This window comes from Mustela nigripes, chromosome 14 (genome assembly GCF_022355385.1).
Source record: "Mustela nigripes isolate SB6536 chromosome 14, MUSNIG.SB6536, whole genome shotgun sequence".
NCBI lineage: Eukaryota > Metazoa > Chordata > Mammalia > Carnivora > Mustelidae > Mustela > Mustela nigripes.
Genome location: NC_081570.1, coordinates 6,634,505 through 6,660,673, shown reverse-complemented (window position 1 = coordinate 6,660,673; position 26,169 = coordinate 6,634,505). Strand labels below are relative to the sequence as shown.

Below are 26,169 nucleotides of genomic sequence, written 5' to 3'. Positions count from 1 at the left end.
CCCTCGCCGGACCCGAGAGAGCGCGCCGCCGCCATCTTAGTTGCTGCCGCCGCCTCCAGCCAAGCGCTTCCTCGGCGGAGGGGAGGGCGCCCGCGGCCCGAGCGCGCGGTCCAGCGTCGCGGCGGCGGCTCGTGGGACCCCGGACTCGCCGCGGCGCGAAGCAGCCGGCCCCGGGCCGTGAGACCCCTGCTCGGCGCCCCGCGCGCGTGCCTGCCGCTCCCGCCTCGGGCCGGCCGCGGCGCCGGGAGCCGGAGCGATGCTGCGCCGCGCTGCGCCCGCGCTGGCCCCGGCCGCCTGGCTGCTGCTGGCCGGGCTGCTGAGCGGCGGCGGGGTCTGGGCCTCGCGAGGTAAGCGGCGGGCTGGGGCGGGCCCGGGGGGAGTCGGGGCGGGCGCCGGGGGCCGGCGAAGCGGGGCTGCGTCCCCGGGCGGGGCGCCGGACCCCCGGGTGGCGGCTGCGCGGGTCTGGGGGGACGTGCCGACGGGCGCAGGGGTCGGTCCCCGTCCGCCGCAGCGCCTGCGGGCGGGGGTGCAGCCCGGTGAGAGGCCGTGTACGTGTGTTGTGTGCTCGCTCGTGCATCAGGCGGGGGGGTGCACGCAGTTTTTGGTGTGTGCTTACATAAGAGCCCACTCCTCCGCATCCCTGCCGGGGTCCCGGCGCTCTGCCGCTGCGCCGCGGACGCCGCATCCTCGCCCCTTGCCGCCTCCCCCCGGGGTCCTTTAAATCTCGTCTGTTTGCAGACGGGCAGCGGCCGAAACTTCTCGCTCCCCTCCCACGTTTCATCCGAAGGTGAAATCGCGAGGAGGTTTACGGTCGCGGTCTCACCCCGCGTTCGGAATCTGCCTCTCCGCACCCCCGACACCTTGGTGCAGTTTTTCTGATGGTGACTTACATCGCTCGGAGGCTTTCAGATCCTCAGCAGAAACCTCCCTGCTTCCTCAGGGCCGACAGTATTGTACTGTTACTTGGGAAAAACAACAACAACAAAAATGTCTTGGTGAATTGATTGTTTTGTTGTCTTAACCTTCATCCACTTAACCTTTTAAACAGTGCACGCTCTCTGATACTGGCCGATCTTGCCAGCGAAAAGCTTACGCATTGCAGATGCATGCTTCCGAGTGCATCTTGGAATTGTAAACATATTTTCCTTGGCCTTGGAGCAAAGTAATCTAGGTGTAGTCTGGAGAGGACTTGGATCTATTCTTCTGATATTTAATTTTTCATCAAAAGCCTGGGAGGGGGAGACCTGACGAAAGTCTAAATGAAACAGTCCTATTTCGTATTAGCAGGCTTTTAAAAAAAATCCTCATTTTTCTCTTCCTTGGCGTGACAGACGGAGAGAAGTATGGTGTTCAAAAATTAAAGGGCAGAAGAGGCAAATGCATCTTTTGTTCTGTGTTCCTTTCTTCACATGGGGGATGATGAACTTGGAATACTTCATCTCTAACATTCCGTGGACTGTCATAGTCAAGTCTCAGTCACTAAGTATCAAATCGCTCTCAGTTTGATTTTTAAAAGTTACATCAAGCTGAGCTTGAAATGTTCTTTCCAGATGTGGGAACGGAGGTCTGAAAGTCTGATCTGTCCAAGAGAAAATGTCAAAGTTCTGCTTCTCTCGGGGAAAACCCACACATTTCAAAAATATGTGCTTGGATTGAGTATTTTTGGGAACAGTTCAAATATATTTCGTTTAGTCAGTGATAACATTTCTTGTTAAGATCCATATTTTCTTGTTTGTCCGCTCATCTCCATTTGCTATTCATTATTGAATTACTTGGGTTATTCAACAAATATAAATTTCATTTATCAGATATCCTCACTGTGGTGGACTAACAAATCTTATGTGAAAGATAATGTTGAGTACTGAGTCCTTTGTCATTGGCTGACTTTCTAAGCTTTTCTTGGTGCATTTATAGTATTTAAGGATAATTAGTCTTCAAAATAAAAACACATTTTAAACATAAGTTATTCTCTTGCTTTTTTTTCTTTTCCCCAGCCTGCAAGGTAGAAAATGTCTTGTGAATATTACAAGAAATGCCAATAAAATGGTTTCATTTTGAGGGGTTGCAAGTGGATTTTATATGTAAATATGCAATTTGCCAGAGACACTTTCTGTGGGCTCATTTTAAAGATTTTTATTTATTTATTAGACAGAGATCACAAGTAGGCAGAGAGGCAGGCAGAGAGAGGGGAAGGGAAGCAGGCTCCCCTCCAAGCAGAGAGCCCAACGTGGGGCTCAATCCTAGGACCCTGGGATCACGACCTGATCCGAAGGCAGAGGCTTTAACTCACTGAGCCACCCAGATGCCCCTGTGGGCTCATTTTAGGTGATCATTTCAACTAATAGTCTGACTTTTTTTTTTTCCTCTAAGACAGTATGATACGAACAGCTGGCCATACTCTAGCTATCTCTAATAATTATTAGTGGGATAAATATCACATATAAATTGCTGGAGAGAATGTTAGGTTTCGTAATGTGAATTGCATTTTGACTGTCAATTGGTTGTTTAATAGAGAACTCCAGATTTCACTCTAATCTGTAGCTGCAGTTCTTAAAAAACATCAAGTAAATCAAAATATTAGGCATATCCTTGGCATGCCCTAGGCTACCTGCTTTCTTTCCAGTGAGTCAGTGATCAGGAAATAGTAAATTGAAATGGAGAATATAGGAAGCTTATGAATATATATATTTTAATGCGAGCAAGGACTGCACTTCAAAGCCAGCGAAATAATTTTAATGGTTATTTTCCTGTTTGTCTGTACACAGACTTCTCTGCGAGCCTCTCCTCACCTTCCTCTGGGCAATTTCATCTCTCGGAGCCCCTGAATCCTCCCTTCCTTCCCTGCCTGCCTTTTCCTCTTTCCATAGCACTTCAGCCCATTCCAACAGCCTTACCTGATTTTGTCCTCACTAGGACATAGGCCCCAAGACAGAAAGGTGTTTGGTCTGTTCTGTTCTCATGTGAATCCTATCACCCCCACATGGTAGGAGTAGATTCTCAGTATTTGTTGAGTGACTGAATGGCTGGACAGCTCTATCTCGGTTTTTTTTTTTTTTTTTAAAGATTTTATTTATTTATTTGTCAGAGAGCGAGCGAGCACAGGCAGACAGAGTGGCAGGCAGAGGCAGAGGGAGAAGCAGGCTCCCTGCGGAGCAAGGAGCCCGATGTGGGACTCGATCCCAGGACCCTGGGATCATGACCTGAGCTGAAGGCAGCTGCTCAACCAACTGAGCCACCCAGGCGTCCCTCTATCTCGGTTTTGACAGCATAGTATTTTTATGTCCTAATTCTCTTCTGACAGATAAATGTTGTATACTGAAAAAGGCATTACAGACTATAAAACAAATCTAAATTCTGCATCACGATATAGAAATTCATTAGTAGATAATTTTCCAAGGATCTGTTCTGTTGATTGCAGTGTTGGGGATATTAGACCATAAAAATCTGTAGCAGCTTTTGAAGGGTGTACTTTGTGGCCACCAATCTGAGTCTAATTTTTAAAGGTACTGTAATTCTCTGCTTTTTTGGAAAGTGGTTTCTTAATTTGTTACCTTGTTTTTCATAAGTAACTGAGGAAAAGTCCTTTGAATACAGATGTCAGTATTCTACTTAATCTAGCAGTTGTATTGCTGGGAGTAAATGTGATTTATTTCACATAGGAGGCTTATAACTACTAAAGAAATAAAGTATATATTTTTTAAATCTATTTTTTAATTAAATTATTATTATTTTTTATATTTCATTTTATTTGACAGAGAGTATGAATAGGGAGGGGGCACAGGGAAAGAGAAAGGGAGAAGCAGGTTCCCTGTTGAGCAGGGAGCCTGCTGTGGGACCTGAACTCAGGACCTTGGGATCATGACCTGACCTGAAGGCAGACATTTAACTGACTGAGCCACTGAGGCACCCCAGAAATGATAAAATATTAATAATTCTGAATGTATTCCAATTTAGGAGCTCTTACTCAGTTAACTGGAACCTTCAGTTACCTAGAATTCATCTTCTGGCTGCAGACCCCTTTTAGGAGGAAAAGCATAAAATCAAGCAGTTTCATAGCAATTCTTTTGCAAAAGGAAGTTTTAGTAGTTCATATCATACATTATCTGTGTCGGTACTATTTGATTTTTAAGACCAAAAAAAAAAAAAAAAGCAATTGATATTTCAGTTTTAGATATGAAGATATGACCCATAAATGAAATTTTAATGAAATATAAAATTTTTACATTCAAGTTAGAAAATGCTGTAATTCCATGATACTGGTTTCAGGACTTGGCTCCAAGTTTATGAAACCATCTCTTAATGTTTAATATGAGGATGTTAAAATTTTAAGACACTTTTTTTTTTAAAGATTTTATTTATTTATTTGACACATAGAGAGAGAGAGAGATATCACAAGCGGGCAGAGAGGCAGGCAGAGAGAAGGGGAAGCAGGCTCACTGCTGAGCAGAGAGCCTGACGCGGGGCTCGATCCCAGGACCCTGATATCAAGACCTGAGCCGAAGGCAGAGGCTTAGCCCACTGAGCCACCCAGGCGCCCCAAGTTTTAAGACACTTTTAAAAAGGATTGAAATATTTTTTATTTATTTTTTTTAAAGATTCCATTTAGGGGCTCCTGGGTAGCTTAGTCGTTAAGCGTCTGCCTTCAGCTCAGGTCATGATCCCAGCGTCCTGGGATCAAGTCCCATATGGGGCTCCCTGCTCTGTGGGGAGCCTGCTTCTCCTTCTCCAGCTCTCCCGTACTGTGTTCCCTCTCTCGCTGTGTCTCTCTGTCATAAATTTACAAAAATCTTAAAAAGATTCCATTTATTATTTTAACAGAGAGAAGAGGAGCTCGAGTAGGGAAACAGCAGGCAAAGGGAGAGGGAGAAGCAGGCTCCTTGCTGAGCAGGGAGCCCCACGAAGGGCTCCATCCCAGGACCCTGGGATCAATATCTGAGGCAAAAGCAGGTGCTTAATGGACTGAGCTACCCCAGTGCCCCAGAATTGAGTTATTTTTATTATTGCTTCCTAAGGCAGGAAAATTATAATTTTGGAGGCAAGCGTAAGGTTTTCATTTATAAGAGTTGAAGAAGAGTTTCATTTATAAGAGTTCTGATTATCCTGAAAAATCACCAAGAATATATTTCTTACTCTGGTTAATTGTGGTTTAGGATCATTATGCTATTAAAAAAATGTATCTTGCTTTTTCTGTGGTCTTGATATGGTAAAAGCAGAAGTATTTGAAAATACGTTGTGTCTTCTATAAGTGTAATTTAAGATAATTGATTTGTTATAAAATACAGAGTTTGGTTAAGCTTCAGAAATAGGGATTCAAGATTGGGGGAAATGACTTATTCAGCGGTGTGTCCCAGTATTGTAAAAAAACCAAACCAAAACAAAAGTGACATTTTGATGGCAGTAGTGACTGTGCAGAAGCCAGAGCCGGGCGCCCTCAAACTGACGGCTGTGAGGTGAGGATGGACCTTGGCCGTCCTTTCTTAGGGCTGCCACCCCCTAGGAACGGGGAATACTGCATTTGTTTGGCCCCGATTTGATAGGTCCTTTCTTCTCTGTTTTAGGCATATTTTTGTTCATCTTCTCAGTTAGCTGTAGGATGATATCATTGTAAAAGTTTTTCACAAGATGTTTTGCTAAGGTTTTTTCATTTGTAAAGTTTTAGATGAAAATTCATTTACTTCAAAGTAACTGAATTGAGAACATTTTAAAAACCATAGAACACATCTTCTATTCCAGAACTCCAATAAGAAGCAGGTGGTAACACAGTAAAGGAGGAATCGTGTTTTCCTTTTTTTACCTTAGGTCAGATGTGAATATTATCTTTCAGCCATCTGTTTTGGACTAGTCTGATTCTCTTGTGACAAGAACTTTTTAGAATCTGCTACTTTTCGAAATAAGACTTTCTTTTCCTTCATCTCCTCTTCTATTTTTTTATTTTTAAAAATGTTTTATTTATTTATTTATTTGACAGAGACACAAGCGAAGGAGGGAACACAAATGGGGAGTGGGAAAGGGAGCGGGCTTCCCCCCAGTAGGGAGCCGGATGTGGGGCTTAACCCCAGAACCTGGGACCATGACCTGAGCCAAAGGCAGGTGCCTGACAACTGAGTCACCGAGGTGCCCCAGTTTTAACTTTTTAAAAAAGATTTATTTAAAATTAAGAACGCCTGGCTGGCTCAGTTGGTTAGGCGACTGCCTTGGGGTTAGGTCATGATCCCAGAGTTCTGGGATCCAGTCCCACATCGGGCTCCCTGCTCCACAGGGAGTCTGCTTCTCCCTCTGCCTGCTCCTCCCCTATCTCATGCTCTCTCTCAAATAAATAAATAGAATATTTTTTAAAAAGATTTACTTGTTTATTTTTTTTTAAAAAGGTTTTATTTATTCGACAGAGAGAGAGAGAGATCACAAGTAGGCAGAGAGGCATGCAGAGAGAAAGAGGGGGAAGCAGGCTTCCTGCTGAGTAGAGAGCCAGACCTGAGGCTCGATCCCAGGACTCTGAGATCATGACCTGAGTCGAAGGCAGAGGTTTAACCCACCCCAGATTTATTTATTTTAGAGAGAGAGCATGCGTGTGTGTGGGTGAGCAGTGGGGAGGAGAGGCAGAGAGAGAGAATCTCAAGTAGACTCGCCACTGAGTACAGATCCCAGTACAGGGCTCAGTCTCAGGACCCCAAGATCATGACCTGAAACCAAGAGTCAGGTGCTCAACTGGCTGTGCCCCCCAGGTGCCCCTCTTCATTCCTTTTTTAAAATGTAGGGCGCCTGGGTGGCTCAGTGGGTTAAGCCGCTGCCTTCGGCTCAGGTCATGATCTCAGAGTCCTGGGATCGAGTCCCGCATCGGGCTCTCTGCTCAGCAGAGAGCCTGCTTCCCTCTCTCTCTCTGCCTGCCTCTCCATCTACTTGTGATTTCTCTCTGTCAAATAAATAAATAAAATCTTTAAAAAAAAAAATGTATTATTTTTTAAAGATTTTATTATTAAAATTATTATTTTTTTATTTTTTAAAGTTTTTATTTATTTGAGTGCACAAGTGAGAAAGCACAAGCAGAGGGAAAGGGAGAGGGAGAAGCAGGCTCCCCACTGAGCAAGGAGCCCGATGTGGGGCTCGATCTCAGGACCCTGAGAGCATGACCTGAGCCTAAATCAAGAATTGGTTGCCTAGCTGACTGAGCCACCCAGGTGCTCCTAAACATTTTATTTTTAAGTACTCTTTATGCCCAGTGTGGGGCTCGAACTTAAAATCCTGAGATCTGGAATCGCATGCTTTACCAGCTGAGCCAGCCAGGCACCCCTAATAATTTTATTTTTGTTTTTTAAAGTAAGTTCTAGGGGCGCCTGGGAGGCTCAGTGGGTTAAAGCCTCTGCCTTCGGCTCAGGTCATGATCCCAGGGTCCTGGCATCGAGCCCTGTGTCGGGCCCTCTGCTCAGCAGGGAGCCTGCTTCCTCCTCTCTCTCTGCCTACTTGTGATCTCTGTCTGTCAAATAAATAAATAAAATCTTAAAAAAAAAAAAAAAGTTCTGCACCCAATGTGGGACTTGAATTCACGATCCTGAGGTCAAGAGGTACATGCCCTACTGCCTGAGCCAGCCGTGTGCCCTCATTTCAGAGCATTTTCATCATCCCAAAGAGGAGCCCCTGAGCCCTTAGCTCTCACTCTGTCTCCGTCCCCCCTTGGCAACCACCAGTCTACTTCCTGTCTCTAAGGATTTGCCTCTTCTGGACATTTTATATCAGTGGAGTCTGACAATATGTAGTCTGTCTGCGACTAGCTTCTTTCAGTTGATGTTTCAGGGTTCATCTGTGTTGTAACGTGTATCAGAACTTCATTCCCTTTTATGGCTGAATAACATTTACCATAGGTTTGTGTCCTTCCAAAATTCGTATGTTGAAACTATATTCCCCAAATCATGGTATTGGAAGGTGGGGCTTTTGAGAGGTGATTAGACCTGAACATAGAGCCCTCCCAAATGGCATGAGTTCTCCTGTAAAAGAGAACCCAGACACCACCCTGGGCCCTTCCACCAAGTGAAGACACAGCGAGAACATGGCCAGCTGCGAACGAGGAGCATCTCAGCAGAACTCCCAACTCGGGGCACCTTGGTCTCGGACTTCCCAGTCTCCAGATCTGTGAGAAATACATTTCTGTCGTGCAGAAGCTGCCCAGTCTATGGTATTTTGTTTTGGCAGCCCTAAGAGACTAAAACGATATTTCTTTGTATGAATAGACCACATTTTGTTGATGTGTTCCTCAGTCGATGGACATTTGGGTGGTTTTCCACTTTGTGGCCACTGTGGAAATGCTGCTGGGCACGGTTGTGCACTGGCTTTGTGTGCACGTACACGTCCAGTTCTCTCGGGTGTACACCCAGGGGTGGAATTGCTGGGTCGTGTGGTCAGCGTCTAACATGTTGGGGGACGTGCTGAACTGTTCCCCAGAGTGGCTGCACCAGCTTACACTTGCTCTTGACCTCTGTAAGTGCTCCCGGGAGCTTTTTTCTAATCAGATACACATTTCATGGTTGTCTGCGTTTTCTTTCTTTTTTTTTTTTAAGATTTTATTTATTTATTGGACAGAGATCACAAGCAGGCAGAGAGGCAGGCAGAGAGAGAGAGGAGGAAGCAGGCTCCCTGCCGAGCAGAGAGCCCAATGCGGGACTCGATCCCAGGACCCTGAGATCATGACCTGAGCCGAAGGCAGCGGCTTAACCCACTGAGCCACCCAGGCGCCCAGTCTGCGTTTTCTTATGAGGGTTTTAAGTTGCTGATGGTTTCCTGCTCTAGGGATAAACTGGCATTTCCTCCAACCAGCTCCTTCCTCCCTCATCCTGTCCCGTATCATTCCAATGTTGAAAGGTCTGCCTTCTACACCTGTGTAGCCTTCCCCGTAAAAACATACTTCTTCGAACTTCCCTGACATTTGATCATTCAGCCTGGGCACCTGCTAGCACAAAAAGCAACACTTTTCTGAAAAAAAAAAAAAAAAAAAAAAACGTTGAGAACCATAGTTGGCTTTCCTTAGGTCTGAAGCTTACCAACCCTTCATTCAAATCCTTGCCGCGCCCAGCCCTGCAGCTCTCTTGAAGAAAGGTGGAGCAGGTCTGCCGCCTGCATCCAACCCCAAGCTCGGAATGCCCCCTGTGATGAGAAATGAGCTCCTAAGGTGCAGACTCTGCCGTTGGGGGACAAGCCGAGTGAACCTCCAGCTTCCAGGACCAGGATTTAACTTTGTGAGAGGAAAAGGATGAAATGCTAGAATTCTTTTTTTCTTTTTAAGATTTTATTTATTTTTTTCCGGAGACAGAGAATACCAGCAAGCAGAGGGAAAGGGACAAGCAGACTCCTCACCTAGCGCGGAGCTTGATGCAGGGCTCGATCCCAGGACCCTGAGCCAAAACCAAGAATTGGACACTTGACTGAGACACCCAGGCACCCCCAAAATGCTAGACTGCTTAGACAACTGGCCGAGAATATGATGTTTCTTCATTTATTACATTTTGGTTCTGCTAATTGGCTAAAAAGTGTGCCTTGTTAAAGTGAATTATTTTGTCTGTATGGTTCTTTGATTTTATTCCTTAAGTGACAATTTATTTACCCGGTCTTTAATCACAGTATAAAATACTTAGGAATGTATGTCTTAAGGGGCGCCTGGGTGGCTCAGTGGGTTAAAGCCTCTGCCTTTGGCTCAGGTCGTGATCCCAGTGTCCTGGGATCCAGCCCCACATCGGGCTCTCTGCTCAGCAGGGAGCCTGCTCCTCCCGCCCCCCACCCTTCCCTGCCTCTCTACCTGCTTGTGATCTCTGTCTGTCAAATAAATAAAATCTTTAAAAAATGTATGTCTGTAGATTCAAAGTGAATTTTAAAATTCAGTAAATATGGGTGTCATCATTGTTTTAAGACCTATTTAAGGTGTAACAAAGACATTCTGAGCTCTTTCTAGTGCTTAAATTTTTTTTTCTCATTCGTTTTAAGGATCACCAAGAAAAAAATTGATTGGCATAAACGTCAACTGAAGATACATAAAACTTGAAAATGACTTGTATACAGTTGTCTGCTAAGTGGCTTTTAAAGAGCATAGTTTAGGGGCACCTGGGTGGCTCAGTTGGTTGAAGCCTCTGCTTTCGGCTTGGGTCATGATCCCAGGGTCCTGGGATCAAGCCCTGCATGGGGGGGGGGGGGTCTCTGCTCAGCGGGGAGCCTACTTTCCTTCCTCTCTCTCTCTCCACTTGTGAGCTCTCTCTGTCAAATCTTTGAGAAAAAAAAATAAAGAGCATAGTTTATTACATCTGAAACACAGAATCCAGTCACATTTAACTTTACATATTTATGTTGTAGTTGACGATGAATATTGAGAGGACCAGCTGCGTAATTATGTGGGGCCAAGTGCAAAGTCAAAGTGTAGGCTCCTTTGCTCAAAAATTATTAATAAATTCAAGGTGACAAAGAGCATCAAACCAAGCACGGGACCCGGCAAACCTAGAAAATAGTCTTGAGTATTGATAGACTCTCGTGGCAGGGTGTTAGTAGTCGGAACGGGGTCCTGGCGCTGGGAGTTTTCGCTGGAGCCCTTGGTCCTCTGGACCCGCTCACGTGCACCTGCCGATGCCCCGCCCTCCTCCGAGGCACCTTCCCCCGGTGCCCCCCTTCCTCGTGGCAGGACTCGTGGCCTTAGGGTAGAGGGTGTACACTCTTTCCTCCTCAGCAACTAGCGAAGGACAGAGTAGACTTGGCTCGCAGTAGTGCCGGCAGATCAGAGGTATATGTGCTGCCGAAGCGAGCACACCGGCAGATCAGAGGTAGAAGCTAATTGAGGAATAGGGCTGCTCTTGATTGGGGGATTAAAGCCTTTGCGTCAGCAGATTATGTTTACTTTTAAAATGCCTTGACTGATTCATGCCAGTTGCCTGTTACGTATAGAATCAGTAACGAGGACAACAGAAATGATTAAAATTCTTGAATAATCCCTAATCTCTTTTTGCCACGCTTCTCAAATGTTCATCGGAGTAGCTAGTAAGTAGTGAAATGCACCGGCTTGCGTTGAATTTTCTTCCTAAGCCCTACTCACTTGGGCTGCGGTTGTTACTGCAGTAAAGCCGGGATTGGAAGTGGGCAGCGGCCGTTCCCAGTATGGGAGCACCTCAGTTCCTAGGGCTGTGATAATGGTGGGGTACCTTGATAATCCCCAGCCTCTATTGTCAAGCTCTGAACTGGCCATGTTTCTCAGCTTGCTTCTGAGTTGTTTGTCAGATAGCCATTAATACCTGCCCTTGATTCCCGAATGAAGCATTTTCATTTGGCAAGAGTTTAAAAAGTCCATGCCCAAGTGTAGGAAACCACTTGTTTAATTAAGAGGGCAACTAATACGCATCTTCCAAACATTCAAAGCTCAGAATAGAAAATGACTTAAATGCTTCTTTATATGAGATCGGTCTTTCTTAAACCTGGAGGAACATGTACCAGTGGGATATTTTCATAACATAGTCTCCCTTCTCTCCCTGATGGTGACTTTAATTAATAACAAATGCAACATTAATATTTGATGAAATGTTTTAAAGATTTTATTTATTTATTTGACAGAGAGAGAGAGAGAGATCACAAGTAGGCAGAGCAGCAGACAGAGTGGGGGAAGCAGGCTCCCCGCTGAGCAGAGACCTGGATGCGGGGCTCGATCCCAGGACCCTGGGATCATGACCTGAGCTGAAGGCAGAGGCTTAACCCACTGAGCCACCCAGATTCCCCTGATGAAATATTTTAGAAAGGTCATCAATGCCAGGGATCAGGGCGCCTGGGGGGCTCAGTCGGTTAAGCGTCTGCCTTTGGCTCAGGTCATGGTCCCAGGGTCCTGGGATCGAGTCCTGCACTGAACTCCCTGCGCAGCCGGGAACCTGCTTCTCCTCCTTCCCCCTCATGCTCGCTTGTGCACTCTGTGCCTTTCTCTGTCTCTCAAGAAAATTCTTGAAAAAATTTTTTTAAAATGCCAGTGATTAGTATACATTTGTTTATTCGGTTGGTGAAATTTATTAACCCCACTTTTTTTAGAATTGTTCTTTGAGTATTCTTGAAAGGTTTTTACCACTACTTTAAAAAAGTAATGCATAAGGCAAGTATGTATTTGTTGGCATTTTTTCTCCTCTTCCTAGTAAGTGTGTTTATGTGGTTTCCAGACTGAACCCAGGGGCAGTGAGAAAGCTAACGCGGCGCTGTGATGGTTTTGTTTCGGCCTGAAGGAAGAGTGCCAGAAGGGTTTCCTGAAGTTTCAGTTTTATCTGGAAACTCAGCTTAGTGGTGTGGGAGAGCAGATAGGGATTTGGGGCAGAAGCCTTGACTTGGAACAGAGCAGTCCTGACTGTACCTTCTTATCTTTGGGAAATTCCAGTGCAGGCAGGGAAGCTGAGACGGGCTGGTGCAGTGAGCAGTGACGCGGCCCCAGCACCCTCCGCAGTGGCTCCCAGAAGTTACTTAGCTCGGCCTGGGTCCGAGCTCCCTGACTGCCTCGGCCCTGGGTGCTCTTCTCCTTAACCGAGCTTTGACTCGATGTGTGGTTTCCTGGGGCCTGTGTCTGATTCCCAGATGAGCTGGAAAGGCCATTTATATCCACCTCTTAGAATTCCAGTTAGAGCTCAAATTGCATTTTCCCCTGGAAACACTGTTATAAACCCTGTAAGCTCTACAAGTGATCATCAGAAACCCATTTTAACCCATAACACAAGTGGAAACCAGGCAAATTTGTAGTAAAACACAGCACGCTCACCATTACAGTATTAACTTTATAAAGCAGAGATGAAGCGCTGGTTAACTTGTGGTAAGTAGGTCTCGAAGTACTAGAGTGGCTTTGAAAGATTTTGTGGGCAGGGCGCCTGCATGGCTCAGTGGGTTAAGCGACTGCCTTTAGTTCAGGTCATGATCCTGGAGTCCCAGGACCGAGTCCCATATGGGGCTCCCTGCTCAGCCAGAGTCTGCCTCTCCCTCTGACCTTCTCCCCTCGTTCTCTCTCTCTCTCTCTCATAAGTAGAAATGATAATAAAATAAAAAATAAAAGATTTGGTGGGGGGCATCAGCTGTGGTCAGTCACACTTGGCTCACACCTGGACCGAAGAGGGTGACTTCTTAGTGACCTGGTGGCCAGAGGGACGGGTGCAAGCTGCTCCTCAACAGGAAGGCAGGGAGATGTGGGCCAGTAGGCCCCCTGGTGACCATGTGGCGACACTGCAGGGGTTGGCTGATGGGGGACAGGAAGGGGGAGGCCGCAGGGTGGGTGCCGGGAGCCTATTGCCACCAGCTGTGTGTCCACCGCCCGGAGAACTGCCCGTGTGTGCAGCTCACTCCTTGTGGAGAAGGCATGTGCATCATTTAAGGGAATGACTTCTGGTCAGAAGTACTTCGTGTTTTTCATCAAAGATTTTACTTAAGAGTTGCCATTTAAAACTATTGCTTGAATTGTCCAAGGTCCAAAATGTATGCGAATTAAATTTACTCCTTGTAGAGTTATTTTACTAAAGCAAATGTAAAAAGGGGAGTTTACAGAACCCTCATATAGTCTTGATTGGATGTGTACGTGTCGTTTACTGGTGGTCGTCCATTCTAAGCAGTGGTGACCTGGTAACTTTAATAGTAACACTCAAGGATGCCTGCAGGACCCCCCTTCAAATCATTGTTTAGGATGGGGTCCGAGGCAGAGCTCCCCGAAGGGTATTACTTGGTTCTGTGTTATTTGGTAAAAGGTCTATGGGTTATCTAAGGTTGGGAAATGCTGTCAATGCTGTAGGACTTCTCATGAACCTTTAGCAGACTGTGTTGAAATCAAAGTTATAAGCAATTGAGCTCGGGTTTTTTTTTTTTTTTTAAAGATTATTTATTTATTTATTTATTTGACAGAAAGATCACAGGTAGGCAGAGAGGCAGGCAGAGAGAGAGGGGGAAACAGGCTCCCTGCAGAGCAGAGAGCCCGATGCGGGGCTTGATCCCAGGACCCTGAGATCATGACCTGAGCTGAAAGCAGAGGCTTAACCAACTGAGCCACCCAGGTGCCCCATGAGCTCATTTTATACGAGTTGTTTTGTAACTTTCTTAATGTCATTCATTAGACATTTGTCCTAGGTGCAGGGGATATATCCATTAGAAGGATGTTTGTAGTAGGGTCTGTTTAACTAATCCTGTGGGGTTCCAGACTCTTTGGTCTCAGGAACCCCTGTGTTCTCAAAAATTATTAAAGACCTCAAAGAGATTGTGTTTGGGTGGGTTTTATCAATCAGTAGTTACTCTTAGAAATTAAACTAGAGAACTTATTAAAATAGTTATTAATTTGTTTAAAATAGGAATAATAAACCCATTAAATGATAACATTATCTACTATATTAAAATTGAAATGTAGTTGAGTAACATTGTATTTTTAACGAAACACACTGTATTTTCTAAACCAAAAAACAATTTAGTCAGAAGACCAGCATTGTTTTACATTTTCGCTAATCTCTGTAATAGGGTTTGAGACAAGTCAGCCAGGTCCTATATTCAAGCCCTTGCTCTATGCTGTTTGCTTGAAGTCGGTGAGGAAAATGTAGCCTTGCACAAATACGTAGCTGGAGAAGGGAGGAGGGCTTTGTGGACCTCCTGAAGGGGTCTTGGGGACCCCAGGAGTCCTCAGACCGACCACGTCGTGATTATAGTGGTTGATGTTAAAATGCAGTTTAGGGATACGTGGCCTGTAGTTTGCTTCTAAGTAATAGATGAAGTGGGAAGCAAAGGATTTGCTTAAAAAAAGAGACATTAGAGTTAATCCAGCTGATTACAGGAGCTGATCCTGTAATCTTGTCTCTCTCTCATTTACATTGTCATCTGCTTTCTTGAGTATAGAAGACAGGGTAGCTCTGGGGCCCGGGTGTGGACTGGCCTGGAATGTGCAGATGGACAGATGGACGCCCGTCTTGCTGCTGCCAGGAGAGGGGCTTTGCAGGTGGCAGGAATCAGGATCTTATGTGTCTGTGGGTAACCGCTTTGGTTTTCTTTTTACTTTTTGAAAACTTTTGGTTTTCTTTTTACTTCTACTGTAGGACAGTTTTTTTTTTGTTTTTTTTTGTTTTTTTTTAAGATTTTATTTATTTATTTGACAGAGATCACAGGCAGGCAGAGAGGCAGGCAGAGAGAGAGAGAGGAGGAAGCAGGCTCCCCGCTGAGAAGAGAGCCCGATGTGGGGCTCGATCCCAGGACCCTGGGATCATGACCTGAGCCGAAGGTAGAGGCTTTAACCCACTGAGCCACCCAGGCGCCCCTGTAGAACAGATTTTTAATGAGGGAAAAGCAAGAACAGGTGAAAAAGTAGAGAAAGATGTTAAAGTCAGATTTACTTGAGCTTTTTCTTTGAGAGTATACACTTTATTAGTATTTCTAGAATGAGACCAAGAGGGGGGAAAAATCAAGCTTTTTTTTTTTTTAAAGGTCAGTACTTAAGAAAAAAAGAAAAGGAAAAGAGTACTATCTGTTTTCCTCATAAGATGGCCCGTTTGAGACCTTTAAATGGCTGATTTCATTGCTTTTTATAACTACCCCAATAAAGGAAGTCTCTGGTGCTATGTGCTTTCTTTTCCTAAAAAATCTTTTGTAGTTTTCCCAGAATCTGGAGTAAGTTATACCTGAGTACCTGTCCGGTTTATCTTGGTGTGGAATGGTTGATTGGTTGTTTTGTCAACACTCTTGGTTAACAAGTGACCTAGTTGTCGGTTGGACTGCGTTCCATAAATCCAATTTCCTCTTGAAAGGTCATCTAATCCTTTCCCTCCTTGTATGTTAAAGTCCTTTATTTCTTGTTGTTTTAAAGATTTTATATTTAAGTAATCTCCAGACCCAACACAGGTCCCAAACTCACAACTCCCGAGATTAAGAGTCGTGGGCCCTTACGACTGAGCTAGTTTGGCACCCCCGTCTTTTACTTTTAAAACCTGACAGTTTGGTTTCCCATTTAAGTAATCTCTGGCTACTTGTATATTATTGCATTAGAACTTCAAGTACTTTTTAAAACCTGGCCTAAAAATCTACTTTATTTAAAAAATCAGTTTCTGAATTTTATGGCCGGAATTCTAGAAACGGAGAGGATTTTAGAATCCATTTAGCTCAGTCAGTGCATTTTACCAAAGAAGAAACAAGTCAAGTGGTTACTTATTATTATTTTTTAAAAGATTTTATTTATTTATTTGACAGAGGGAGAGAGGGATCACAAGTAGGTAGAGAGGCAGGCTTCCTCTGAGCAGAGAGTCTGATGCAGGGCTCAATCCCAGGACCCTGAGATCATGAACTGAGCTGAAGGCAGAGGCTTTACCACTGAGCCACCCGGGCACCTCTGTTATTATTTATTTAAAGGTTTTATTAACTTATTTGACAGACATAGTGAGAGAGGGAACACAGCCAGGGGGAATGGGAGAGGGAGAAGCAGACTTTCTGCAGAGCAGGGAGCCTGACGCAGGCCTTGATCCCAGGACCCTGGGACCATGACCCGAGCCCAAAGCAGATGCCCAACGATGGAGCCACTGGAGCCACCGCAGCGCCCCTAGTGAAGTGGTAATTGTTGTCAGTCTGTGTTACAGCTTGTACTGTGAAAAGCAGGGATATGTGGAGTCCCATATAGAATCTTTAACCCCATTTTTCTCTGTAATAAAGAATATTCAAAAAGCATGAATTTGAGTGACTAGTTAGGAACTTTTCATGTGCAGTTGAGTCAGAATATTATGAAATTGGAATGGAGTTTTAAAAACTGTGGAGAAAGCACATTGTATTGAAATTATATCATTTTTAATTTTGTCGTACTTGTTTGTGCAAATATCCCAGAAGTTTGCACACTATGCCCAAGTCAGTGTCAGAGTTGACAGTGATTCTGGGCATGTGAGTCTTCTCTACAGCGAAGGCTGGCACCGGTTAGCTGGCATCTGCTGGAATTCATCTCATCGGGAGCTCCTTTCATTCTCGGGTCAGACTTCATTGCCAGGTTTAAGGGTTTTTTTTGTTGTTGTTTTAAAATATTTATTTATTTATTTGACAGACAGAGATCACAATCAGGCAGAGAGGCAGGCAGAGAGGGGGAAGCAGGCTCCCCGCGGAGCAGAGAGCCGGACGTGGGGCTCGATCCCAGGACCCTGGGACCATGATCTGAGCCGAGGGCAGAGGCTTTAACTGACTGAGCCACCCAGGCACCCCAGGTTTAAGTTTTTTAAAGAGATTTTATTTATTTCTTTGAGAGAAATAGTGAGCGGGAGAGAGAGAGCATAAGCAGGGGGAGAGGCAGAGGGAGAAGCAGGTGCCCTACTAAGCAGGGAGCCCGACACGGGGCTTGATGGAAGGACCCTGGGATCATAACCTGAGCTGAAGGCAGACGCTTAACCGAATGAGCCCCGCCCCAGGCCCTCCTGTCCGATTTAAATTAATGACTTTTTTTTTTTTTAAGAGCAGTTTTAGGTTCAGAGCAAAATTGAGTGGAAAGTATAGAGTTTTCATACCCCCTGTTCCCCACACCTGTGCAGCTGCCCCCACTGTTGACACCCCGCACCATGGTGTTACATGTATTACAGCGGAAGGACCCCCAAAGTCCGTCGTGAGTGTTAGGGTTCACTCTTGGTGTCTGTTGTACATTATGGGGGTTTACACGAATGTATGATGACGTGTATTCGCCACCGTAGGGTCATCCGGAACAGTGTCACTGGCCTCAACATCATGTGCTTGCCTGTCATTCCCCCCCCCCCCCCCGCAACCCCAGCCACGGATCTTTTTCCCGTCTTCGTAGTTCTCCATTTTCTAGAATGTCACAGAGTTGGAATCAAACAAGATGCAGCATTTTCAGATTGGCTTCTTTCCCTTGGTTTAAAGTTCCTCCACGTCTTTTCATAGAGGATTGCTCCTTTTTAAATTTTTTCTTTAAGTGCTAAATAATCCTCGTCCGGATAGTGACGGGTTTACCCGTGCACCTCCCAAAGGACGGCTTGGTTGCTCCCAAGTTTTGGCAATTATGAAAACAATTGCCATCAGCATCCCTGGGCAGGTATTGGTGTGGGCATGTTTTGTATTCGTTTGGGCAAATGCCAAGGGGTGTGATTGCCAGTCAGATGTTAAGGGTATGATTGTTTTTTTTTTTTTTTTTTTAAGATTTTATTTATTTTTATGACAGAGGGAGAGAGATCACAAGTAGGCAGAGAGGCAGGCAGAGAGAGAGAGGAGGAAGCAGGCTCCCTGCCGAGCAGAGAGCCCTAATGTGGGGCTCGATCCCAGGACCCTGAGATCATGACCTGAGCTGAAGGCAGAGGCTTAACCCACTGAGCCACCCAGGCGCCCCAGTATGATCGGTTTTGTTACAAACTTGCCAAACTGCCTTTCAGAGGGGCTGCACCATTCTGTATTCCCACCAGCAGCGAGTGAGTCCTGGGCTCTACCTCTCCCCCAGCATTTGGTGTTATCAGTGTTTTAGATTTTAGCCTTTTGAATAGGTGTGTCGTGGTGTCGCTGTTGTTTTAGCTTGCAACTCCCTCATGACGTGTGATGTTGAACGTGGTTTTGTACTTTCCATTTGTGGATCTTGGTGAGGTGTCTTTTGTCCAATTAAAAATCATATTGTTTGTCTTCTTCTTATTGAGTTTATGTGTTTGTTTTCTTATTGTTTATCTATTTTGGATAACAGTCATTTATCAGTTACGTCTTTTGCAAATATTTTCTCCAACTGGGGGGCTTGTCTTCTCGTTCTCCTGACATTACTTTTTACAGAGCAGAGGTTTTTAATTGTAAAGTAGTCCAGTTTATCTATTCTTTCTTCCATGGATTGTGTTACGGCCGTGCCCAGGGTCATCTGCGTTTTCTCCTACCTTATCTTCCAGGAGTTCATAGTTTTCACTTTGCATTTAGGTCTCCTGTATCCATTTGGATTTAATTTCTGTGACTGGTGTAAGGTCCAGCTGTTCGGCACCATTTGACGAAAGGATTTTGTTCCGTTGTGTTGCCTTTGATCCCTCGGTGTGGATCTACGTCTAGGCTCTCCATTCTGTTCCTATGATCTCTTTATTCCTTCACCAACACCACACTGTGTTGATTACTGTAGCTTTGTAGAAAGCTTGGTTCTTCTTCGGTACCGAGTTGCCTCCCTTTATAAATTTCAGAATCAGTTTATTGATACCCACAATGTAACTTGCTGGAGTTTTGATTGGAATTACATCGAATCTGTAGGTAAAGTTGGAAGGAATTGCCATCTTGACCGTATTGAATCTTCTTCATGAACATGGAATATCTCTCCATTTATTTGGTTGCTTATTTTGGTTGCTTTTTTTCAATTAGATTTTTCCTCCTATAGAGCTTATGCGTAAATGTGTTAGATTTTTACCGAAGCATTTAATTTCTGGGGTGCTAATGTAAATGTATTGTGTTTTAAATTCTGTTCCGTTTGTTCACTGCTAATATGTAGGAAAGTGATTGATTTTTGCATATTAACCTTCTGTCCTGCAGCCTTGCTATAATCCAGGAGGCTTTTTTGTTAATTCTTTCAGATTTTCTACATAGATGAATAGATGATCGTGTATCATCTGAGAACAGAAGACTGTTTTATTTCTTCCGTCCCAGTCTGTAGACCTTTTATGTCCTTTTCTAGTCTCATTTCGAGAGCTAGGATTTCCAGGACAGTGTTGAAAAGCAGTGGTCATAGGCATGTCTTTGTCTTGCTGCTCATCTTAGCAGGAGAGCTGCAAGTTTCTCACCGTGAAGTATGATGTTAGCTGCAGGTTTTCTGTAGATGCTCTTTACCAAGCTGAGGAAATTCCTTTTTTATTTTTTTTTTAACGATTTTTTATTTCTTATTTTATTTTTAGGTAAGCTCTATGCTCACTGTGGAGCTTGAACTCACGACTCTTGAGATCAGGAGCTGCATGCTCTACCGAGTCCAGTGAGGCCGTCAGGCACCCCAGGAAATTCCTTACTATTGATAGCTTGCTGAGAGTTTGTTTTGTTTTTTAAGATTTTATTTATTTATTTGACAGAGAGCTCACAAGTAGGCAGGCAGAGAGAGAGGGTGGGAAGCAGGCTCCCTGCCAAGCAGAAAGCATGATGCGGGGTTCGATTCAAGGACCCTGAGATCATGACCTGGCCGAAGGCAGAGGCTTAACCCTCTGAGCCACCCAGGTGCCCTGGGAGCTTGTTTTGTTTTGTTTTCCTTAGGAGTGTTGGATTTTGTCAAAAGCTTTTTCTCCCCCCCCTTTTTTTTAAAGATTTATTTATTTGAGGGACTTCTGGGTGGCTCAGCATCTGCCTTTGGCGCATGTCATGATCCCAGAGTCCTGGGATCAAGTCCTACTTTGAGCTCCTTACTCAGCAGGGAGCCTATTTCTCACTCTTTCTGCCGCTTCCCCTGCTTGTGCGCTCTCGCTCTCTCTCTGACAAATAATATTAGAGAGAGCGTGAGCATGGTGGGGGAGGGTCAGAGGGAGGGAGAGGAAGGGACTCACAAGCAGCCTCCCTGCTAAGTGCAGAGCCCCATTGCCCCATTGCTCCGTTGCCCCGTAGCCCATGGTGGGACTTGCTCTGACGACCCTGAAATCAGGACCCAGAGGTCATGACCAGAGCCAAAACCAAGAATTAGTTGCCCAGCCACCTGCATCAGCCAGGTACCCTGTTTTTTCTCCATCTTCTGATATGATCATGTAGTTTTTCTTCCTTTACCTATTGGTGTGACGGGTTACATTAATTTATTTTTATATGTTGAGCGAGCCTTACATACTTAGGATAGATCTGACGTGATCATGCTGTATGATTCTTTTTATGCCCTATTGATGTAGATTGGTGTAGATTTGTGAATGTTTTCTTGAGGATTTTTCCTGAAGAGATATTGGTCTATAGTTTTCATGTAGTATCTTTGCTTGGTTTTGGTATTAGTGTAATGCTGGGCTCACAGAGTGAATTAGGAAGTATTCCTTCTGCTTCTGTCTTCTGGAAGGGATTATGGAGTACTGATATAAGTTTTTTCTTTACTGTTTGGTAGAATGTATTAGTGAACCCATATGGGCCTAGTGCTTTCTATTTTGGAAGGTTATTCATTATTGGTTGAGTTTCTTTAGTAGATGTGATGTCCCCCTCTTTCATTTGTGATACTAGTAACTTGTGTTTTTTCTCTCTCTCTCTCTCTTTTGTTATCTTGGTTAGAAGCTTATCAGTCTTTATGAAGAGTCAATTTTGGTTTTGTTGTTTTTTGGTCTTTGTTTATTTTCTTTGTTCAATTTTCTAGATTTCTGCTCTTTCAGTACTTTCTTCTGCTTACTTTGGATTTAATTTGCTCTTCTTTGTTTAGTTTCCTAGGTTGGAAGCTTAGAGTATTGGTTTTAGATCTTCTTTTCTAAAATATGCATTTCATGCTGTTAATTTCCCTCAAAGTACTGCTTTAGCTTTATTCCCCACATTTCGATGAGCTGTATTTTCACTTTCGTTAGTTCAGAATATTTTCAGATTTTCCTTAAGATTTCTTCTCTGATCTCTGTGTATTTTAGAAGTATAATGTTTAATCTCCAACTGTTTGGGGCTTTCCCAGCTATCTTTATATTATGATACTTATTTAATCACATTATGGTTTGGGAATAAATGATGTATGATTTTTGTTCTTTTAAATCTGTTAAGGTGTGTTTTATGGGCCAGAATGTGGTATATCTTGGTGAATGTTCCAGGTAAGCTTAAGAAGAATGTGTAATCTGCTATTGTTGGACTAAGTAGTTTATAGATGTTAATTACACCCAGTTGATTGGTGCTTTTTAGTTCAACTACGTCCTTACTGATTTTCCCAGGACCCTGGGATCATGGCCTGAGTGGAAGGCAGACGCTTAACCAGCTGAGCCACCCAGGTGTCCCCTAACAATCTGTCTTTTAATTAGTGGGTTTATACCTTTGAAGTTTACAGTGATTATTGATTTAGCTGGTTTAATATCTATTGTCTTAACTACTGTTTTCTTTTTGTTGTCTTGCTCTTTTCTCCTCTTTATATCTTCCATTATCAAGTACGTTGTTGCTGTTGTTATTTTGAAAAACTGTATGTTAGATCAGTTAAGATTAAGAAAAATAAAAGTTTTTATTTTACCTTATTCATACACCATTGCCCTTCCTTTATTTATGTATGTCTGAGGTTCTGTGTGTTTTTTTTTTTTTTTTTAAGATTTTATTTATTTATTTGGCAGAGAGACAGCGGGAGAGGGAACACAAGCAGGGGGAGTGGGAGAGGGAGAAGCAGGCCTCCTGCCCAGCAGGGAGCCCGATGCGGAACTCAATGCCAGGGTCCTGAGTTCATGACCTGAGCCAAAAGCAGACGCTTAATGACTGACCCACCCAGGCTCCCCGTTTTTGTATTTTTTTTAAGGTTTATTTATTTATTTGAGAGGGAGTACACATGGATGTGTGCAAAGGGGTTGAGGGGCAAAGGGAGAGAGAGAATCTTAAGCAGGCTCCGCGCTGAGCAAGGAGCCCAACGTGGGATCAGTCTTGTATCCCTGAGGTGATAACCTGAGCCAAGACCAAGAGTCAGATGTTTTACCAACTGAGCCACCCAGGCGGCCCTTGTTTTGTTTTTATATTTATCCTGGCTGGTGTTCTCTGAGCGTCTGCGGGTTGGTGTCTTTGGGGGAAATTCTGCCATCGCTTCAAATATAGCTTCCATTCTGCCCTTTCTTCTCCTTCAGGTGTTTCTGTTACGCACATGTTGCACCTTCTGTGGTTGTCCTGCAGTTCTTGGAGATTCTCTTCTTTTGTTTGTTTGGTTGTTCAGTCAGTCTTTTTTCTCTTTGCTTTTCAGTTTGGGAACTTCTGTTGTCATATCCTCAAGCTCAAAGGACGTTTTCTTGGCTGTGTCCAGTCCAGAGACCTTCGAGGACATTCTTCGTTTCTGTGACACTGGTTTTGATCTCTGGCATTTCTTTTTTATTCCTGTGTAGGATTTCCATCTCTCCTTACAGTACCCATCTGTTCTTGCTTGTCATCTGCTTTTCCCATTAAAGCTCTTAGCACATTAATCTAAGATTTAAAAACTCCTGGTCTCACAGTTCCCACACTCCTGCCATATGTGAGCGCTTCTGATGCTCGTTCACTCTCATCACACTGTTGTCGTTTCTCATGTCTTGTGGCTTTCTGCTGGAAAGCGGACGTGGTGTGCTGAAACTGCGGGAACAGGCCTCCAGGGAGGCCGTGGGCAGGGGTGTGTCGGTTGCTTCCTAGTGCTGGGATTAAGTCAGCCTTGAGTCACCTGTGCTCCGGGACTGAACGACTCGGGCACCTCTCAGTCACCCCTCTCCCCCCTGAGCTGGGGCACGATGGCCAGGGTGGGCTGAACTAGGGATTTTCTTTCCTCCAGGTGGGTTAGGCTCTGATCCAGTAGTTCCTCCCATGGGCAGGCCCCGTAAAGAGGAGCAGAAGATGACAAACAGGTGTATTTCATAGGGCTTACTCTGCTTTCCCTCTGCCGGAAGCACTGAGGGATTTTCTCTGATACTCCCTGTGAGGAGCTTGTAGGGCTCCCGGAGAGAAAACTCACGAGGTGCGGGGCTCCCGGCGCGTTTAGCTGTCAGCCTTGTCCACGCTGAGCCTCCGGCTGCTCGTCAGTTTTTGTCCGGGCTCTCTTACTTGGGCTCTGGTTCCTGCTGCAGGGTCCGCTCAGATGAATTGTTCATTCTCTCTCTTGTATTCCTGTCCCTACAGTTTAGGGGGGCAGTGATCTGCCCTGCGACCTCATTTCTCTGATGGCATTAGAAGAGTTGTTCATATTTCAGTTTGTTCAACTTTTTACTTGTTGTTAGGACAACGTGGTGACTTCTGCACTCCTTCCATGCTGGACCAGAAACCACAAGTTCTCAATGTAACTTTTTTTTTTTTTTTTAAAGATTTGTTTGTTTATTTGAGAGGGAGAGAGAGCGAGCATGAGCAGGGGAAGGGGGAGAGGGAGATGCAGGCCTCATTGAGCAGGGATCTCGATGTGGGGCTCCATCTCAGGACCCCGGGATCGTGACCTGAGCTGAAAGTGGATATTTTACTGACTGAGCCCATCAATGTAACATTTTTTTTTTTTTTAAGATTTTATTTATTTGACAGACAGAGATCACAAATAGGCAGAGAGGCAGATAGAGAGAGAGGAAGGGAAGCAGGCTCCCCGCTGAGCAGAGAGCCCGATGCGGGGCTCGATCCCAGGACCCCGGGACCATGACCTGAGCCGAAAGCAGAGGCTTTAACCCACTGAGCCACCCAGGTGCCCCAATATAACATTTTAAACATACAATTCAGTGGCATTTAGTATAGTCACAGTGTTGTATAACTGCTACCTCTAATTCCAAAATCCAAAACATTTTCATCACCCCAAGTCCCTCCCCTTCCCTCTCCCCTGAGTCCTTGTTAACCACTAATCTGCTCTCTGTCTCTGGATTTAGTTTTTCTGGATGTTTCATATGAATAGAATTACACAATATACGACTTTGTATGTGTGACTTCTGTCACTTAGCCTAACGCTTCCGAGGCTCACTCACAGTGGCGTTCGGACTCTGCTCCCTCTTAATGGCTCAACAGTATCCCACTGCGTTTGCCCTATTTGTTGATCTGTCCATGGACATTTTGGCTTGTTTCTACCATTAGCTGTTGTGAATAGTGCAGCTGTGAGTATTAGGGTGTATTTGTTTGGGTACCAGGATGGTTTTTTGGGTACATACTGAGGAGTAGAATCATTGGCTCATGCTGTGATTCCTTGTCTGATTTATTGAGGAACCAGCAAACATGCATGAACTATTTTGCTTTCCTACCTGCAGCGGGTGTTACTACCCCCCCACCCCGACATGTCTCAGCTTTTTACATTTCGCAGTAAAGTGGCCCCTGTTCCTTCAGCCGTTCTTCGTATCACTTACGACCTGATTTCCGAGCTCTCTGCCAGCCGGCCTCGTTTCTTTCTCCGTGACGGCTCCCGGGTGCCCCGCAGTGTAGGTACCTGCTTTGCAAGGGGGCGGAGGGGTTCGTGGAGCTCTGCTCACGGGAGCATAGTTGGAGTGCTGTGGGGCTAGAGCACCCTGGCTTTGCTTTTCTCCCTTCTTGTCACTCAGCTTTATTTAACCAAGTCCTTCCACCGCGCTGCTGTCGAACCACGAACCACCGTTCTCATCTTCTGACTCGGTGCTTTGTTTTCGTGGAGCTCTTCGCATTTCGTCTTGCTGTGTGTGACCCACCACCCTATTCTGTCAAGTGAGTTTCGATCCTGACTCCACATTGCACCCATTCGTTCATTCTCAAATTTGGTGTAGTGGCTGGAGACAACCATCTGAGTATGAACTTCGAAAGCCTATGAGAGACTGTCCTAGGTTTCCCAAGGTTTATTATTATTCGGTGACCTTTGGGGGGGGTCGTTAAACCCATTTAAGTCCACCCATCTTACTTCCGTCAGTTTCCATTTGCCATCTGGTTCTTAGTCACAGGAAAATGGAAGTCTTCGTCGGACGCCTGATCACAGTTTAACACACATCTTCCAGAGTGCTGGTTGAGTTTGGCAAGCACCGTTTTTTTTTTAGGTGCTTGGCACTTCATGCTTTGTAGGGATGTTCTTTTCCCAGCACCCCTGACTTGCCTGGTAACCCTCTCAAAAGAGGAAATGGGTCCATCACTTGTACTTGTGAAAAATGTTACCAGCTCTTGGTGATTTCTTTTCCTTCTCTAAAGGCATAAAACCCAATCTAGAATTTTGTTCATGATCCACGTGAGGCTCATGGAAATACAGTTTTGAACTGTCCATTTTCTTCCCATTTTGAACATTCAGGTATAATGTGCTTTGCAGATTCCTTAAAGTTGAGCTGTAGTGTAGTGTAGCAGTTCTGTCCGAACATTTCCTCTGTGTCCTGTGGCTTAAACCTCCTCCTGCCCTGTAACTTAGGAGAAGCGTATCCTTTTCTTCTTTGTCTCTATGTGTTTCCTGATCTTGGACTGGGCTTCTCTCATCATTACAGAGATCCTGCTCTTTGTACTATAAACATGCTGCTTCTTCTTCTTCTTTTAAAAAGATTTCATTTATTTATTTGACGGAGAGAGACACAGCAAGAGAGCAAGCGAACACAAGCAGGGCGAGTGGAGGGAGCAGGAAGCCCGACGCGGGGCTCGATCCCAGGACTCTGGAATCGTGACCCGAGCCGAAGGCAGCTGCTTAATGACTGAGCCACCCAGGTG

The 26,169-nt window shown here is 44.9% G+C and overlaps 1 protein-coding gene across 4 annotated transcripts in view; it reads left to right on the top strand.

Annotated features, from left to right (window-relative positions):
• Nucleotides 1–238: 238 nt before the first annotated feature.
• The window catches only part of CLSTN1 (calsyntenin 1), a 78,696-nt gene continuing 52,765 nt past the window's right edge, over nucleotides 239–26,169 (top strand). For all 4 annotated transcript variants that reach the window (XM_059375109.1, XM_059375107.1, XM_059375108.1 and 1 more), the window contains exon 1: nucleotides 239–347. In XM_059375109.1, the coding sequence (XP_059231092.1) occupies nucleotides 257–347 (91 nt within the window). In that variant the 5' untranslated portion in view covers nucleotides 239–256. The remainder of the gene's footprint in view (nucleotides 348–26,169) is intronic.